This window comes from Antechinus flavipes, chromosome 5 (assembly GCF_016432865.1).
Source record: "Antechinus flavipes isolate AdamAnt ecotype Samford, QLD, Australia chromosome 5, AdamAnt_v2, whole genome shotgun sequence".
Classification (NCBI taxonomy): Eukaryota; Metazoa; Chordata; class Mammalia; order Dasyuromorphia; family Dasyuridae; genus Antechinus; species Antechinus flavipes.
Genome location: NC_067402.1, coordinates 92,987,509 through 93,003,734, shown reverse-complemented (window position 1 = coordinate 93,003,734; position 16,226 = coordinate 92,987,509). Strand labels below are relative to the sequence as shown.

The window sequence follows — 16,226 nt, the reverse complement described above, 5'->3', positions numbered from 1 at the left end:
CATTTTCTTTCTCTTAACCCTGATATAATAATTGAGTCCTTAGGTGACAAGATGATATTTGGTCTTTACTTAAGCATTGAGATAATCAGAATCTAGTTTTCAGGGGAAAGTTCTTCATGTTTCAAATAATTTGACTACCTAGTGTATTTATTTCTAATATTAGACTTTGGTTTTTAAATGAGGTGAAAATGGCATTGAACACATGTTAATTACTTTTTTATTCCTCTCCAATATCCTATTTAACTCCAAAGAAAAGAATAGATGTATTTTCTGATCTCTCTTCTTAATTGTCCCCTAAAGGGTAATCTGAACTGAATGATTTATGTATTTGAAACTAATATGCTAAAAAAAAACAAGTGAATAACTTTGCCATCCAGTAATGACCTTCTTTTGTTTTTTTCTCCCTTCAGGACCCCAAAATGTATGTACAGACAGTGTTGGATGTTCATAAGAAATATAATGCACTAGTAATGTCAGCATTCAACAATGATGCTGGCTTTGTAGCTGCACTTGATAAAGTAAGTATGCATATGTTATAACTGACATCATCTTTTGATGTTGAGTTTTTTAAACTCTGTTTTGTATAATTCACAGGCTTGTGGTCGATTTATAAACAACAATGCAGTAACCAAAATGGCTCAGTCATCAAGTAAATCCCCCGAGTTGTTGGCCCGGTACTGTGATTCCTTGTTGAAGAAAAGGTACTTAGATGGCTTAATGTTTTTTTTTTTTTTTTTTCTGGAGAAACTGAAATGGAAGTTTTTAAAATGGTATCACATTTCTTTCTTTCTTTTTTTTTGGAGGAGGGAGGGCAGTTGGGGTTAAGTGACTTGCCCACGGTCACACAGCTAGGACATGTTAAGGGTCTGAAGCCAGATTTGAATTCAGATCCTCCTGACTTTAGGGCTCGTGCTCTATCCACTGCACCACCTAGCTGCCCCCTGGCTTAATGTTTTTAAAAGAGTCAATGAAAAAAAAATCTGGCCTGACATTTGTGGATTTTTTTGATGTGGTATCAATATGTAGTAGAAATTGGATTCATGGGATTGTCTGAAAAGTCCTTTTCCCCATAAAAATATTGTGAAATGTGAATATTTGTCATCAACATTTATATGTTGTATACCTAGTTTCTGTCATTATTCTGAACTGTAATTCCACATCTCTACCTCTTAATTAGAAATTCCATATTGGATATTTCTCATGTAGCTCACATTCTACTTATCAAAAACAGGACTCTTTCTTTAGCTTTAAACCCACATACTTCTCTTCGAAAACTGCCTGTGCCTATCAGGGGTCTGAGGGTCCCACTGTTGTTCCCACATGGGTGTTCTACGCTCTTCATGTCCCACATGCCTAGTCATTTGCCGAATCTTTCTGCCCCCTCTCACAGATGTCACCCTGGTTCAGGTGCTTGTTACTTCTTGTCTAAATTATTGCTTTAGTCTTCTAAATGACTTCAGAGTGATTTTTTAAAGTGGAACTGAGAAACAGCTAGAAGGGAGAAAAAGTATTTGATTTTAGAATAAAGGTGTGCCTTTATATGTTACTCAAATGAGCATTTTAAATCCATTTATTACTCAGAAATGTAAATTTCTAATCTTTCCAATCTGCTAGGTTTTTTCTTCGTTTTTTTTCTCTTAGTTTTAATATATATGTTTTGTAAGACTTTATATTTAGTTCATGATAGTTCATGGCTAAAGTTTTACCCCTTTTTGATTTATTTCAGCTCCAAAAACCCAGAAGAAGCAGAGCTAGAAGATACACTTAATCAAGTGGTAAGGTGCTTAAGAAAGAGGATTCTTAGTCAATATTGATTATTGACTTCATTAAATACTTTTGTTATTGGGCTTTACGTAAAATGGGAAGCTAATCAACACTGAGCCAACTCAATGTGGTTTGGGAAATTTATTCTAAAATATTTACTTTAAAGATTATATAAAGATTTTTAGCATTTTGTTGAAATATGTTGCCTTAACTCTTAAAGCACTAACCCCTGATTTTATTTATTTATTTATTTGTTTGTTTGGCCAGCCAATATATGAATGATATCTCCTAATATTTTGACAGATGGTTGTCTTCAAGTACATTGAGGATAAAGATGTATTTCAGAAATTCTATGCTAAAATGTTGGCCAAAAGACTTGTGCACCAGAACAGTGCAAGTGATGATGCTGAGGCCAGCATGATCTCTAAACTGAAGGTCAGTGTCTCTTTTCCTTTCCAAATCTCATCTTCTCAGGGATTTTTGTTTTGGTTTTGAAACCTTTATTAAAGGTGTTAGTGCCTGAAGTGTGAAACTAGCTAAGCAAGTAACTGTAGGTAATGGGAGCTTATATAAGTCTTAAGAATTAGGTTTTTGTATTATATGAGTAGATTCTAATCTAACCTCTGTCACCATGACTTTCCATGGTTCTCCATTGCCTACAGGGTAGAGCTTAGGGTTCCTAACTTGGTATTCAAGACCTGTTTTATCTGACCAAATTTGTCTACTCAGTCTCTGTTGAATACACCTATTCACATTGTATTCTCCCCCCCCTTTTTTTTAATGTTCTTCCCTTTCTGTGAGTTTCTACTGCTTCTGTATTTGAGCCAGTGCTGTTTTCTAATCTTTCTACCCACCCTATTTTTTTCTTCCCTTCCACCTAAATCAGCTATAGCCCCTTAAATAAGTTCTGTGGTCCATTTTTAAAAAATCCTTTTAATGGTGTATTTAGAAAAATCTAATTCATCCCCCAAAACATTTATTTATCACAACCCATGAAGTAATCTAGAATTCATTGTGATTATCTAGAAATCAATTCCAGCAGGTAACCAGTGTGCTGGACATCTTTAAAGATGATATTTTAAACCATTCATATTGAGCATATTGTATGCCGTTCTAATTAATTGACAAAGAAAATAAGAACAGTAATAATTAGCATTTATATTGTGTTTACTCTTTGTCAAGAAGGGCTGGATCCTCCTGTCAATGCTCTGTGGTAGGTGTTCTTATTATCCTCACTTTACAGATAAGGAAATTGAGCCAGAGATTAAGTAATTTCTCTGGGTCACATAGCCAGGAGGTAACTGAGGGCAGATTTGAACTGAGGCCTTCTTGACTTCAGACACTAACTACACTACCAGCTGCCTAATATATTATGTGGCTAAGGAAATCAAAGGGTAAATAAAATGATTGACCTGAAATAATTTTCATAGCATCAGAGACTAGGTAGATTAATAAAAGGAAAGGAAAGATCCCCTAAATCAGTAAAATCATAAGAGTTGGAAGGTGGAGATTTAGATGTTTTGAGGTTTTTTATCAGATCCTGGAGATTCAGAATAGTAGACCATTTTGAAGCTTTCAGATAAGTAGTTTAAGTACAAATAAAATTAAATGCTTTGCACAGTGGATAATAAAGTGGTTTAGTAGTATTTGCCGTGTGTGGCAACTTCTCCCTCCACATCCAACTCTGATAAAATAAAATAATGTGTCTTTAATATCATAGGAGACAAAATGTCCTCTTTGTATCCTTCTCTTTATCAGTAAACTGCTGACACAAACCATCCTCTGTACCATTATTTCCTTCCTTGAAATAGGAATAGAGTGAAGTGAGAAAAGGCAGGGCATAGCCTCCTCTTATTTCTCCTTTCCCTCAGCACCCCTGCTGTTGCTCAGGGCTAGTTACTTGTCTAGGAAATTCCTATCTGATATCTTTATTTATTTTCTACCCTCTATTCTTATGCCTTGCTCAGTTCTTTAGCCCAAAAGGCCAATACAGCTTTCATAATGTAATTCCTAAGTCAGTCAGTTTGGAATTTTGAACTGAAAACACAGATGGATCTTACTTTTTTTTCCCTTTGTGTACCCAAAGACCATTAGCATCTATATGTGACATTGCCATGTAGGGTCATGAAGAAGAGTTCGGTAAGTGTGAGACTTAGAAGTAGTTTTTTTGTGTTCATCTGTTTTCTCGCAAATTATTAGCAGAAAAAGCCCTTAACAGATTTCAGAATGTCTGGATCTTTGTTTCAGGGGCCAGTGATGAATGGAAAAATCTGTTCCATTCCACCCTGGAGCAGAGAGTCAAGAAACCCTTGTTGAAAGCTGCAAATGCTAAGAATAGAAAGTGAAATAAATGTTTTCTGGGGCTCTTGGAAAGACAACAGGGATGGGTGAGGGTGATCAATATGAATAATAAAACACTAATAGAACATCCTTCCCTGCCCCTAATGTCTCCAGGAAAATTCTTGAAGCTGGGAGTTTTCCCCTTTCTATTGTCCTGCAAGTAAGGAAAAGACTAGTTATGTAAGAGAGCTACATTCCTGTCATCTTAAATTGGAGTGCACTTTGTTACAAAAATATTGTTAAAACATAATAGTTATTCTCTAAAGTCTTCAATCAAGTGGATTAATTATATTCAGCTTAAGGAATGTTTCAAATTGAAGATTATGCATCATTTTTACATATGTAATAATTTACTGCAATTTACCATTGAGTATCAAGTAATGAATTTTAATTAAAACTTTTAAAAATCATTTATGCAATTTCATTTAAATTTGTAAAATGAATAGTAATTAGAATATGCTTAAATGATACCACCATTTTTATTTTTATTTCTCATTTCATATGAGTGGTATGCATAGTGCTTATGAGCTGATTTCTAAAAAAGTATGTACATTTTGCTTTATCATTAAGGAAATTGATCTTTTTAGATTTAAAATTGCTTTGACATATATTTCAGCAAGCTTGTGGTTTTGAATACACATCCAAGCTTCAGCGGATGTTTCAAGACATTGGTGTGAGCAAAGACTTGAATGAACAGTTCAAAAAGCACCTCACAAATTCGGAACCCCTGGACTGTAAGTAGTTCTTTTAAAGGTCTGGTTCTCTTGAAGAATTGAGCTCTTTTATTTTGATTAATGCAAGAAGTATAAAAATACTTAATATGGATAAAACTCAAGTATTAACATAACTTTTCAGAGGAGCTTCCTAAGGAAAATATATTTAAGAAAAATAGCTCCCAGTTATTAGGCCAGTCACTTTACTACCATCCAAACCCTGGAAGTTGGCAACATAAAACTAAAACTGAAATTCAGACAGCTCAATTGTCAAAAGTTGGACAGTGAATTGGGGGTAGTATACAGATAGACCTGGGATTCCTGAGGTGGTGATAGTCTACCTCTCACATTGTATGTATTCTCATTCTTTCTCCTTTTAATCCATATGGATATTCATTTATTGAGAAACCAGAGTCTACTCTTTATTCTTAGAGAGTGATGTATAAGAGAAGCAAACGTGAAAGTTTTTGCTATTTGGAAAGGAATGAAGTTTCTCTTGAATAAAACTGGATTTTTGACTGTGGCTTCCTCTTTTCTTTTCAATATAACAATTTTTACCATGGTGTTTTGCTAGTTTTGTCTAGAAATTCTTTTTTTTAATGATTGGGGGGGAGGGGGAGAAACAGTTCCTTCTGAATACAGAGTAACAGTTTATAATGCTTATGGAAGTGTTTGCTGATCTTTTTCTTTTCTTTCCTTTTTTTTTTTTTTAGTGGATTTCAGTATTCAAGTTCTGAGTTCTGGATCATGGCCCTTTCAGCAGTCTTGTACATTTGCCTTGCCTTCAGAGGTAATGATTCATGTTGATGAAGATAATAAAAACTAACTTAAAATGTTGCTATCTTAGATATAAAATATTCTACTTCCTGCCATGTTGAATCTTCTTAAAATCTTAGAAATCCATCAAAGTGGAAATTTTAAGAAGGAAGTCATAGCAAGGCTTTTTAACAAGTACAGTATTGACAGTAGAGGTTGTGTGTTTGGACAAGGAGGAATCAATTTGACAAATTTCATAGGAAATGTGTTTCTTATATGGAAGTACTTTGGTCAGTATCTCAGTTTTCAAAGAAGTTAATTGACATTTACCTAAGACACTGAAGAGTAGTGCCATGAAGGTTGCAGCATATCACCAGGGAAGGATTACACAAAATGCTATATAAATGTATGACAAAAAGGTGATTTAGCCTTGCAGTAAATAAATATGAGTGATAACCATCATATTACCCCAAAGGTCCTCAGAATATTGGGTGGATGCTTATGCAGGACTTGGAGTTGAACAAGGACAAGAATCACATAGGAGGAAAAGGCACATATGTCTTGGGACTTAATATTAGGGGGAATACCCACTTCTTTGAGATCAAAGGCCTATCCATGAAAGTATCAGACCTCTGGATGGTACTACTATTTTTATTTGTGCTTTTCTACATGGCATGAATCGGGTCAACAGTGTCCTCCCTCACCCTTTTCAGTCGAAAGGGTTTTGTTTGTTTTTTTTAAAATTAGACTTTGAAAAATTCCAGGCAACTGGATTCTTTATTGTCCTTGTTAAATGTACTTTTCTATTGGTCAGGAGTCAGCTCTGCCTACCATTTTTGATTCAGAAGTACAAGTCCCATTCATTAGATATTCACCAATTTATTAAGTGCCCAAAACCAAAAACAAAATAGTTTTACTTCCTACTCCTACTGGAGTATGAGGAAATGAAATATTTGTAAATAGTATCTTACAAGATCGAGTTGAATACAAAGGAATGTCAGGTGTGAAGAATGAACAAGAAAGACCAAGAAAGGTTTTTTGTAGGTAGAGAAAAGAGCGTGTATGGACTGCTAAGAGTGTTAGAAATTCTATGGCGCTAAGGTGAAAATGGAGACCAGTACAGTTATGAGAGTCCCTGGCACAAAAGGCACAGAACAGGGTGTGAAATGTGTACAAGAAGGAGTAGTTGTTATAATAGTTTGATTAAAACATGCAAGTGTATTAGGGATAATATATTGTTAAACCAAATGGTCTAAGCTGTTTGAACTTGAACAAGAGGGGAGAGATTTATCTAGTCAGACCTGTGCTTTAAGAATATCTCCCTTGGGATCTGTGGAGGATCCCAGAAATAGTATACCTGCAGTTTAGCCTGTGTGTGAACAAAATGGAATTTGCTGTTCCCTAATCTTAGCTTGCCCTTTCCCGTCTTTGTTCACAATGTTCCACGTGGTTCTTCTGCATGTTTCAATCATTTCCAAATCCTTCAAAGCCCACATTATTTGTTACCCTTTCCACGACACTTTTCCTGATCACTAGAATTCAAATTGATTTCTCAAATCTCTGTGTTGTTTGGATGTCGCTTTGAATGTACAGTCTTATTTGTATTGTTATTAATAATTATAAAAATTAATGTTAATAATAATATATGAATGCACATGTCTCATCTTCCCCAGCCTTAGGACATAAGTCACCAGATTTCATCTTTTTATCCTAAGTACCTCATATTATTGCATTTCCCTTAGGAATCATAATCATGGTAATCTTACCCTCTTCTCTTAAAGTAGAAATTAATGTTTAATTTCATGTGTTTTGTATTTTTTAAGTGATTACATTATGAATCCAACAAAACCTGCACACATGGATCACCGACATACTTATACTTCAGTTTCATATTTTCTCCATATTTAGAAATACTTTGAGTGAAATTTAATGACATATCTTTGATTTAAAATGTGTTTTTTTTGTTTTTTTGTTTTTTGTATAGTTGGAACGCAGTTATCAGCGTTTTACTGCTTTTTATGCTAGTCGCCATAGTGGCAGAAAATTGACTTGGTTATATCAGCTATCAAAAGGGGAATTGGTAACCAATTGTTTTAAAAACAGATATACCTTGCAGGTAAGAATCAGTTTGCATTGTGGAAATGCAGATAAGAATATTAAATGTGTTCATAGTGAGATTGCATATAAGGGACATATAAGACTGATTTACATGAATACCTAACAGTGTTTGAAATTATTCCTATAAGGTGGATTTCAAAATAAATATTTTCTTCCTCTTATGAATTAGAAGTATCACAAAAGAAGCAGATACAAAGCAATTTTTGTGTTATTTTTGGTAATCAAGATGTATAGAATGATTTTGGCAAATACTTAATCTGGGAACATTATTACATTAGAGCCTCCTGGCTAGTTCTATTGTAAGGAATAACTTTAAAATATGACCTTTTGTATGGAATAAATCATTTATAATGTTGTACATCACTGAAGTTTTTTTCCCCTTGAGGCAATTAGGGTTAAATGACTTGCTCAGGGTCACACAACTAAGAAGTGTTAAGTGTCTGAGATCAGATTTGAACTCAGGTCCTCCTGACTTAAGAGTTGGTGCTCTATCTATCCACTGTGCCACCTAGCTGCCTTGTTATACATCATTTAATGTTGCTTCACCCTTCCTCCCAAAAAGACACAGAAATGTCATTCTGTCCACATTGAATGTCAAAGATTCCAGTGACTATTTCTCATACTTCTAAATTTTTTTTTCCTGTGGTAAATAATACAAATGCTTACTTAGTTCTCTGATTATAACCAAGAACCATTATAAGATTAATGATTTGCTTTCCCGTTTTCCCTTCTTGTATGTGAGGTCAGCTTACAGCTTCATGTTGTAAATGGGAAGAGGAGAATATGTGAAAGGAAAGGATCTCGGGGCAGCTAGGTGGTGCAGTGAATCAAGCACCAAGCCCTGAAGTTAGGAGGACCTGAGTTCAAATGTGACCTCAGACACTTAACACTCCCTACCTGTGAGACCTTGGGCAAGTCACTTAACTCCAATTGCCTCAGCTAAAACAAAACAAAACCAAAAGAACCTCTTATTAATCCTTTGTTGCTCTGATTCTTTTTTATAACAGTTCTTAGTATAAGTATTATAGGAGTATCTTTTTAAAGTGATAATATAGTTACTTTATATGACAGGAGATTAAGGAGTATTAGAATTTTAACTTTAATTTAGTCCTCAATGAAACATTTTTTCTTCTTTGCATTAACGGGACCTAATAGTACTTCATACCATCCTTGGAAAACATGTTAACAATTGGAGTTTCTTCATTTTTTTTCCCCTTGGACTAGCTTGAAAATGTTGTGAACAGTATGTGCTCTATGGGACTGCAGAGAACAGGCATTTATTTAGTACCTAAAGAGTTTATTGCCGTGATGTGATGATGTCTGTCATTCATTAGCAAGGGACAATCTCAGCCCCATTAGTTCATCATATCTTCAAACAGCTGTGTTTTTGATACCAGTTCATCATTCTTTGTAGTTTGCTTTTAAAAAAAAATCTTAATATAATCTATCTTAAGGCACTTTGTAATAAATTTAACAGCTTAGCTGATATAGGGAAAATCAGATTCCTGAATAATTTATTATTTAAGGTTGTAGCTATAGAAAAAGGAGCAAGGTTATTTGTGCAAAATAAATAAATAAATAAAGTTAAAATGACCACAAAATACATGTCTTTATTGTATACATGTCTTAGAAAAATAGATTGTTTAGGTTAATATTTGTTGTAAGAAGTCACTGAAATGTCTATAGAAGAGACTTTATCTTTCACCAAAAATTACATTATGATGATTTTTTGTGGCTTTTAGCATTCTCTTTTAAATAAGTTTGCTTTTGTTCTTACCATTGCATTGTAAAAAACATTTTTCTTATTAACCATTTCTGACTCAACATAGAAATTATTAGTTCTTTGAACTTGCACTTCATATTTTTGACAAGAATTAAAATCTCTTCTCTTTCTGTTGTTTTGTTGATATCTCAAAGGCATCTACATTCCAGATGGCAATCCTATTGCAATACAATACAGAAGATGCCTACACTGTACAACAGCTAACAGACAGCACTCAAATAAAAATGGTATTGTTCTCTTTTCCCAATTGCCATTCAAATTGCCATTACTGGTTTCTTTGTTGTAGATAATATGGGGAAAGTGTAAATTAGGGTAGTATGGTATGTACCTGTAAACCCTGCTACTATAGAAGGCTGAGGCTGGTGGATTACTTGATTCCTAACTGCAGTAGGCAGAAGCTACTTTGGGTCCACACTGAATCTGGTACAACTACAATGGTCTCCCTGGCTGCCTAGGAAGGTATAAACCAGTTCTGGTCACAAAAGCAGAGCAAGTTAAATCTTTGAATGATTATTGGGATCAGCCCAGAGGAGAGGGATAGCCACTGGACTGCCTCAGAAAGATGGTTGGAAAAATATTCAACTTCAAGGTTTTCACTCTCTCTCCTCCTTCCCTTTGCCCCCTCTCACAACACACACCACCACCACCCTTCCCACAGGCTTTTTCTAAATCACATTGGCTGTTTTATTTCTTTTTTTGAATAAATTCCCTTCTGTTGTACATGTTTTATTTAACTAGTTGTTTTATTTAACTATGTGCCAGACACTAAAACAATAGACTTGCAAGGAAAGATAAAAGTAGTCAGTCTCCTCCCCAAGGAGCTTATACGCTAACATGAGAGTGACAGGCATTAAACTTGGAAAACCAGGGAAATTCAGGGGAGACAAAAAGAAAGGATAAAAAAGTAGGGGGGTCAGCCTATGAATCAGCTAAGGTGCAAAGTGGCTGTGATCTCTGTCAGTGGAGTTCGGCTGTTTAAAATGTGCAAATAATGATAGATGCCTGTTTATCTCTATTTTGCTGTGTATTGCCATTTTTTGTAGGCTATATTTCTAAGTACTAGGTTACATTTTCTACTAAAATGAATGATAGTACTCTTTGTGCCCCATACCTTTTTTTGCATTCAGGAGACATTTTATCTTCACTACTTTTTATTTGAATCTAAACAAGGAGGTAAAAGTTCAGTGACCATGGTAGTCCACACTGGATACAAATTGAAGGATATATATACATTGGCAGTAAAGAGCCATGGTTGTCTGTAGCTAACTCTTCAGAAATAACATCTTTTACTAAGTTTCATGGAATCACTTCAGATTGTAACTTTAATTTTTTGATGTCTCAGTCTTAAAGTTTAGAGGCTCTGGTATTTACTTGTATATTTGTATTTGTATTTATTTTGGTATTTGGTTGTAATCTTTCAATTTTGCATATAAATATTTCACTTATACCTTTTATTACTCTTTCAAAAAAAAACTACCTGGTTGACTCATTTTTTTCTTTGTAATAGGATATTTTGGCACAGGTTCTACAGATTTTATTGAAGTCAAAGTTATTGGTATGTCCTCTTCATTTTTATTTTTTACATTGTTAGAAATCATTTTATTAAATACATAGTAATTGTTGTTTTCTTATAGGTTTTGGAAGATGAAAATGCAAATGTTGATGAGGTGGAATTGAAGCCAGATACCTTAATAAAATTATTCCTTGGTTATAAAAAGTAAGGAAAATCTAACATAGTTAAAAGAAGAATGATTGATGATGACTTGTTTTTTCCCTAAAGTTTTCAATCTAAGCCTTGTATGAAATATTTTAGGCATTTTTCCCCTATTAAAAAGTGAGTGCCCCCAAATATGATTAAAATAATCTTATCTCTAGTGTAGAGAACTCTCCTCTCACTCCTGGGTGAAAGAAGTGCTTATTTCTGGAATTACAGGATGTTGGAAATTTTCCTTTTGTATTTTTTCTTACACAAGAATTGAAGGAGGTCACCTTCTCTACAATCGCATGTCAATAGTTCAATAAATTGTATTCTGATTGTGCAAGGAATTAGGACAGCATTCTCACCAACTTCTCTAATATACCGCTGTCCTTGGCTACCAGTCTGACCTTGGCACTAAGTGCCTTCTGTATCTCTGCTTCCTCAGTAATAAGAAGAGGGGTCTTTTTAATGATCCTCCTTGTCATAAAAAAAGTCCCCAGAAATATGCCACTTACATTTACTGTAGTTTAAGAAATAAATTGGAATCTTTTATCATATGAAAAAAGTCTTAATACATCACATTTCCATATTGCTGTTTGCTAACTTGTGAACAAAGATTGTGAAAATAAAATGTTAAGTTTAGTAGAAAGAACAAGAGACTTATTAGTATATGTAGTATAAACTGTTGAGTATATATTTTTTAAATACTTATGCATGGTTTTCACATACCCCTTTGAGATTTTAATAATGCTATAAAAAAACATATTCTCCACATTGACTTTATTTGAATTGAGGCATTTGAGGAGAATCAAGGTGACAACTTGGTAGGAATAGGAGATATGATATGAGAGAATTCATATGTTGAACAAGGAATTGAAATAATGACCTAAAAAGTCCTTTTCAGCGCTAGGATTTTATGATTTGCTATTATTGTTGAATTTTCATTTTTATTAGCTGTTCCCATGGTAGGCAAGAGAGTCTCTCATAAATGACTTATTTTGAAATTAGTTGGTACCAAATATCTTTAAGGTAGGATACTTTAGAGCTAATTCTGATAGGGTATAGAGTATATAGGAATGGCATTTCATGATTTGTTTCTGTTAAGTACAGCATCCTTCAATTACGATGATTTCAGATTTGTTTACATAACAATTGTCCTTTGGTTACTTCATTTCAAATCAATTCACCATTTTTATTTAGTTGCTTGAATGCTAGCTACCTGGCTGTAATTATCTATATAAATGAAACTCGGGTTATAATTGCCTTTCTATTGTCGAGTGAAAATCTGCAATCAAAAAAAAAAAATGATTTGAACTCTCTATCTTCTTTGGTAATTTCTTAAACATATTTCTAACAGTACTTCTTGGAAGCCCAAGAAGGTTTCTCTTCAAATATTGCAAAGTGAAAAATGCTCTTTAAAATGAGATTGATACCACTTCGCTTTATCTTGATAGTAAGAAATTGAGGGTTAACATCAATGTGCCAATGAAGACAGAACAGAAACAAGAACAAGAAACCACACACAAAAATATAGAGGAAGACCGGAAACTACTGATTCAGGTGACTTAGCTGTTTAATATAGCATTGTCTATATAGTTGATAAGTGGATTGTTTAATACTAAGAAGACTGCTTTTTAAGTATACTTTCATTATCAGAGATATTCTACTGAATAACTTTAATCCTCTTTGGGTATTTCTTTTTAATTGTCTCTGTTTTGATATGGGAAGAGAATTAAGTTTTTTTAAATTTGGGAACAACTGATTTTTTTTGAAGGGCTAGTTTCATAAGTTTTTTGTTATTTGAATTGCATGTGTTCCCTTTTTGTCATTTTGAGTCAGTGAAATAATTGATCTAGTTGTGAGTTGAGATGATTTTCTAGCTAGATCAAATCTTCACTAGTTATTGGTGCCAGTATAGTTATGAATGCTATTGCAAATCAAACTTAGAAGCTCAAAGAATGTGTATTATTTAGGTGAGAGTCTAACCTTTTATTTTTTTCTTACTTTTTAATAACTGGTGTTATGAATATCTTTTGTTCCTACTTGTTTCTGTAGGCTGCTATTGTGCGGATTATGAAAATGAGAAAGGTTCTGAAACACCAGCAATTGCTTGGAGAAGTATTAACTCAGTTGTCCTCAAGATTCAAACCTCGGGTGCCAGTGATTAAGGTAAAATAAAAATAGCTCCATAATAGCAGTATTTAATTAAATTATTAAAGAAAACAAATTGGTAAGAATCGGTGGGTTGGAGAAGACAAGAGTTGGGTTGGCTACCGTCATAATTCTGAAACTGCTAGAACAATGACAGTGATTCCTTGGTAGTTATTAGGTTCTGTAGCAGTGGCGACCACTAGGTGTTTCTTTTCAAAACATCACCTGTTGCTTTGTATTTTTTATTTCAGTAAACTATTCCATGTACATCTTTCTGAATCTTTGATACCATATCTCCCCCTTTGGGAGGTATTACAATAGTAATTGCCACAAGTCACTTACATGAGCAAAAGGTCAATTTTACTTCTTCAAACATCAGTCATGCCTGTATCCGAGAAATAATTTGATAAGTGATTTGGATCTTGAAACCCAAAAAAGACCCTTCTCAAAAGAACTTGGCTTTTTGAAGAGGAAAGATTCCTTTTGCCCAAATCCTGGTTGCTTATAATCACATGAAAAGGTTTGCCTTATTCACGTAGTGATAGAACAGTTTAAATAAAAGTCTACAGAAAAGAACTCTAGGGTGAGAGTTAAGCTTATAAGAAGACATATAAGAGCTAAAAATGGAATATTACAAGTGGTCACACCTCAGCAAGGTGTTATCCCTGTGGCCTAAGCAGGATGGAAATCTGTAGTCATTGAGCTGCAAACTTATCTAAATTGCAGAATTAACCTAAACTTGGTGGCTTTGGTTCTCTTGGCAGCAGTAGCTTACTTTACTTTGATTCTTTGGTATTGAATAAATACATGGATTTTTTTCTCCCTCCTTCTTTATGAAAAAATAAATATACAGAAATGCATTGACATTCTCATTGAGAAAGAATACTTGGAGCGTGTTGATGGTGAAAAGGACACCTACAGTTACTTGGCTTAACCTTTTTAGCAGTTGTCTGACTGTGCGACACTCAGCAAATAATCACATAATGGAAACAATGGAAACAACTGAATTTCCTCGCAGCCAGGCCGCTGCCATGCGGACCTCCCTTGTCAAACCTGAGACCAAGACCCCCATCAGCCAGGTGGCTCAGATTTACATTGGAACTGCTCAGGATCGATACATTTCAAGGATGTAAATATGGACACCGACGCCATCTAACCTAATTTAAGAACAGAGAGGATTCAAACCTTCGATGCTGAGGGTTGCATGCTACTGCATTTAAATCAATACATTGGCTATATATGATTAACAGCTGTCTTCATAGGCAGCCTTTATAATGTTGGCAGCACTTTGAGAGCGAGTCTGAATGGACCCATGTGTAATCTGCTATGAACAACCATTTGTATAGTGTGTTTCATTTTTTAATGTGTGAAAATAAAAACAAATTAAAAGATTTCTGTACAAGTCGCATTTGGTTTTTTGTTTTAAGTTTCACTACTTTCTATATGTAAATAAAAGGTATAATGATTATGCAAAATTTAACAATCTTATTATTCTCTTTCCTTCTAGTGTTCTTCTGCTGTGTGAAAAAGGGTACATCCTGTGGACTGAAAATTTAATATTTTGATCCAGGCCACAATAGTCATTGCTTTATTAAGATTTATTTCCAGGGCATTTCTGTTTCTTCTCTGCCTTTACCCTTCCAGTCCCAGTGCTGTCTTTATAAATGGGTATTGAGATCAGTTTCTCCTGACTAAATTTCACTTGTTCCCAAAATCAAATCAACTGATGTCTCTCAAATCTTCATTATGTGCACATTGATTTATCCACATTGTAAGTCTGGACTAGCTCCCATGTGACCCCATTTCCCCTTCCCAGCCTGACTTTGCCTTTTCCTTCCCTTCTGTAGCCTAAAAGAAAAAGAAAAAAAAATTTAATCTGCTTGCTCTTCTGCAGGTCTGTTTTGAATGTGGGATTCTAAGTTTTCTATAGGCAAATCTTGTCTCTGAGCTTTAGTTTCCTCATCTACTAACAGATGATACCTACTCTTCCTCCCTGTCCCAGAATTGAGAGAATCAGATGGTGATAATATAATGATGTTTTGTAAGTTATCTTTATGGTGGTATCAGCTAGCTTTGGGTTAAAGGACTAGATGCAGAGTCAGTATTAAAAGAGTATTTTCCCACTCCCCTGAAGAGCCTGGAAACAGCCAACCGAAATTTTAACAAGGAGACTCAAGAGACTCGAGAGTAGGCTTGAATCCAGAAGACATGCTGACTTATGTAATCTTATGCAAATGACCTAGCCCTTAGTGGCAGAATAAGCGATATTCTGGCTTGGTAGAGGGATTTCTTCTTCCCAGAGTTTCTCAGACCAGTAAAACCATTGATCTGTACCTAAAACAAAATTGTTTTTATTTCTTTTCTTTTTTTTTTTTTTTGGCTGTTCCTATCATTGAATTCACATAATATAAGGAACTAAGAAGGTTCCAGTGTGCAAAGCAAGAGTACCCCATGCCCACTGATCTGAGTTGGATTCAAATTTCCTGCCCACACTAGTTCAGTCTTTAGTGCAGGATTACTTTGCTGAGATTTACCTAAGAAGCACTCTCTCACTATGATGTTAACAAAAGTTGATTGCCATTTTATAGTTTTCAAATGGTAATGTTCTCTCATATTTATATTAAAGAGTCTTATGAATAATTTGAAAGTAGCTGATTTAGTAATTTTGCTGACAAATCATGAATTCCCAGAGATAAGAAATTTTGCTCTTTCAGGCACTAACAATGTGCCTTGGCTAAGTCCATGAGTAATAGAAGCAACAATCCAAATATAATACACCTATTTGGTGTTTGTTTGCAATAGATGTTTCTTTGCATTAGGAATACATTGTAAGTTAATTAAGTTATTCAGAGTAGTTTATAAATTCCTAAACTAAGATTCAGAAGCTCAAGTCCAACATTTT

At 34.4% G+C, this 16,226-nt stretch overlaps 1 protein-coding gene across 1 annotated transcript in view; it reads left to right on the top strand.

Moving 5' to 3' along the window:
* Positions 1 to 14,715, top strand: part of CUL1 (cullin 1) — a 49,860-nt gene extending 35,145 nt beyond the window's left edge. The window contains exons 9-21 of the mRNA XM_052001728.1: positions 411 to 518; positions 595 to 701; positions 1,727 to 1,775; positions 2,068 to 2,199; positions 4,721 to 4,838; positions 5,531 to 5,607; positions 7,558 to 7,689; positions 9,609 to 9,701; positions 10,982 to 11,029; positions 11,109 to 11,191; positions 12,628 to 12,733; positions 13,229 to 13,342; positions 14,178 to 14,715. Of these exons, the coding sequence (XP_051857688.1) occupies positions 411 to 518; positions 595 to 701; positions 1,727 to 1,775; positions 2,068 to 2,199; positions 4,721 to 4,838; positions 5,531 to 5,607; positions 7,558 to 7,689; positions 9,609 to 9,701; positions 10,982 to 11,029; positions 11,109 to 11,191; positions 12,628 to 12,733; positions 13,229 to 13,342; positions 14,178 to 14,258 (1,248 nt within the window). The 3' untranslated portion in view covers positions 14,259 to 14,715. The remainder of the gene's footprint in view (positions 1 to 410; positions 519 to 594; positions 702 to 1,726; positions 1,776 to 2,067; positions 2,200 to 4,720; positions 4,839 to 5,530; positions 5,608 to 7,557; positions 7,690 to 9,608; positions 9,702 to 10,981; positions 11,030 to 11,108; positions 11,192 to 12,627; positions 12,734 to 13,228; positions 13,343 to 14,177) is intronic.
* Positions 14,716 to 16,226: the final 1,511 nt, after the last annotated feature.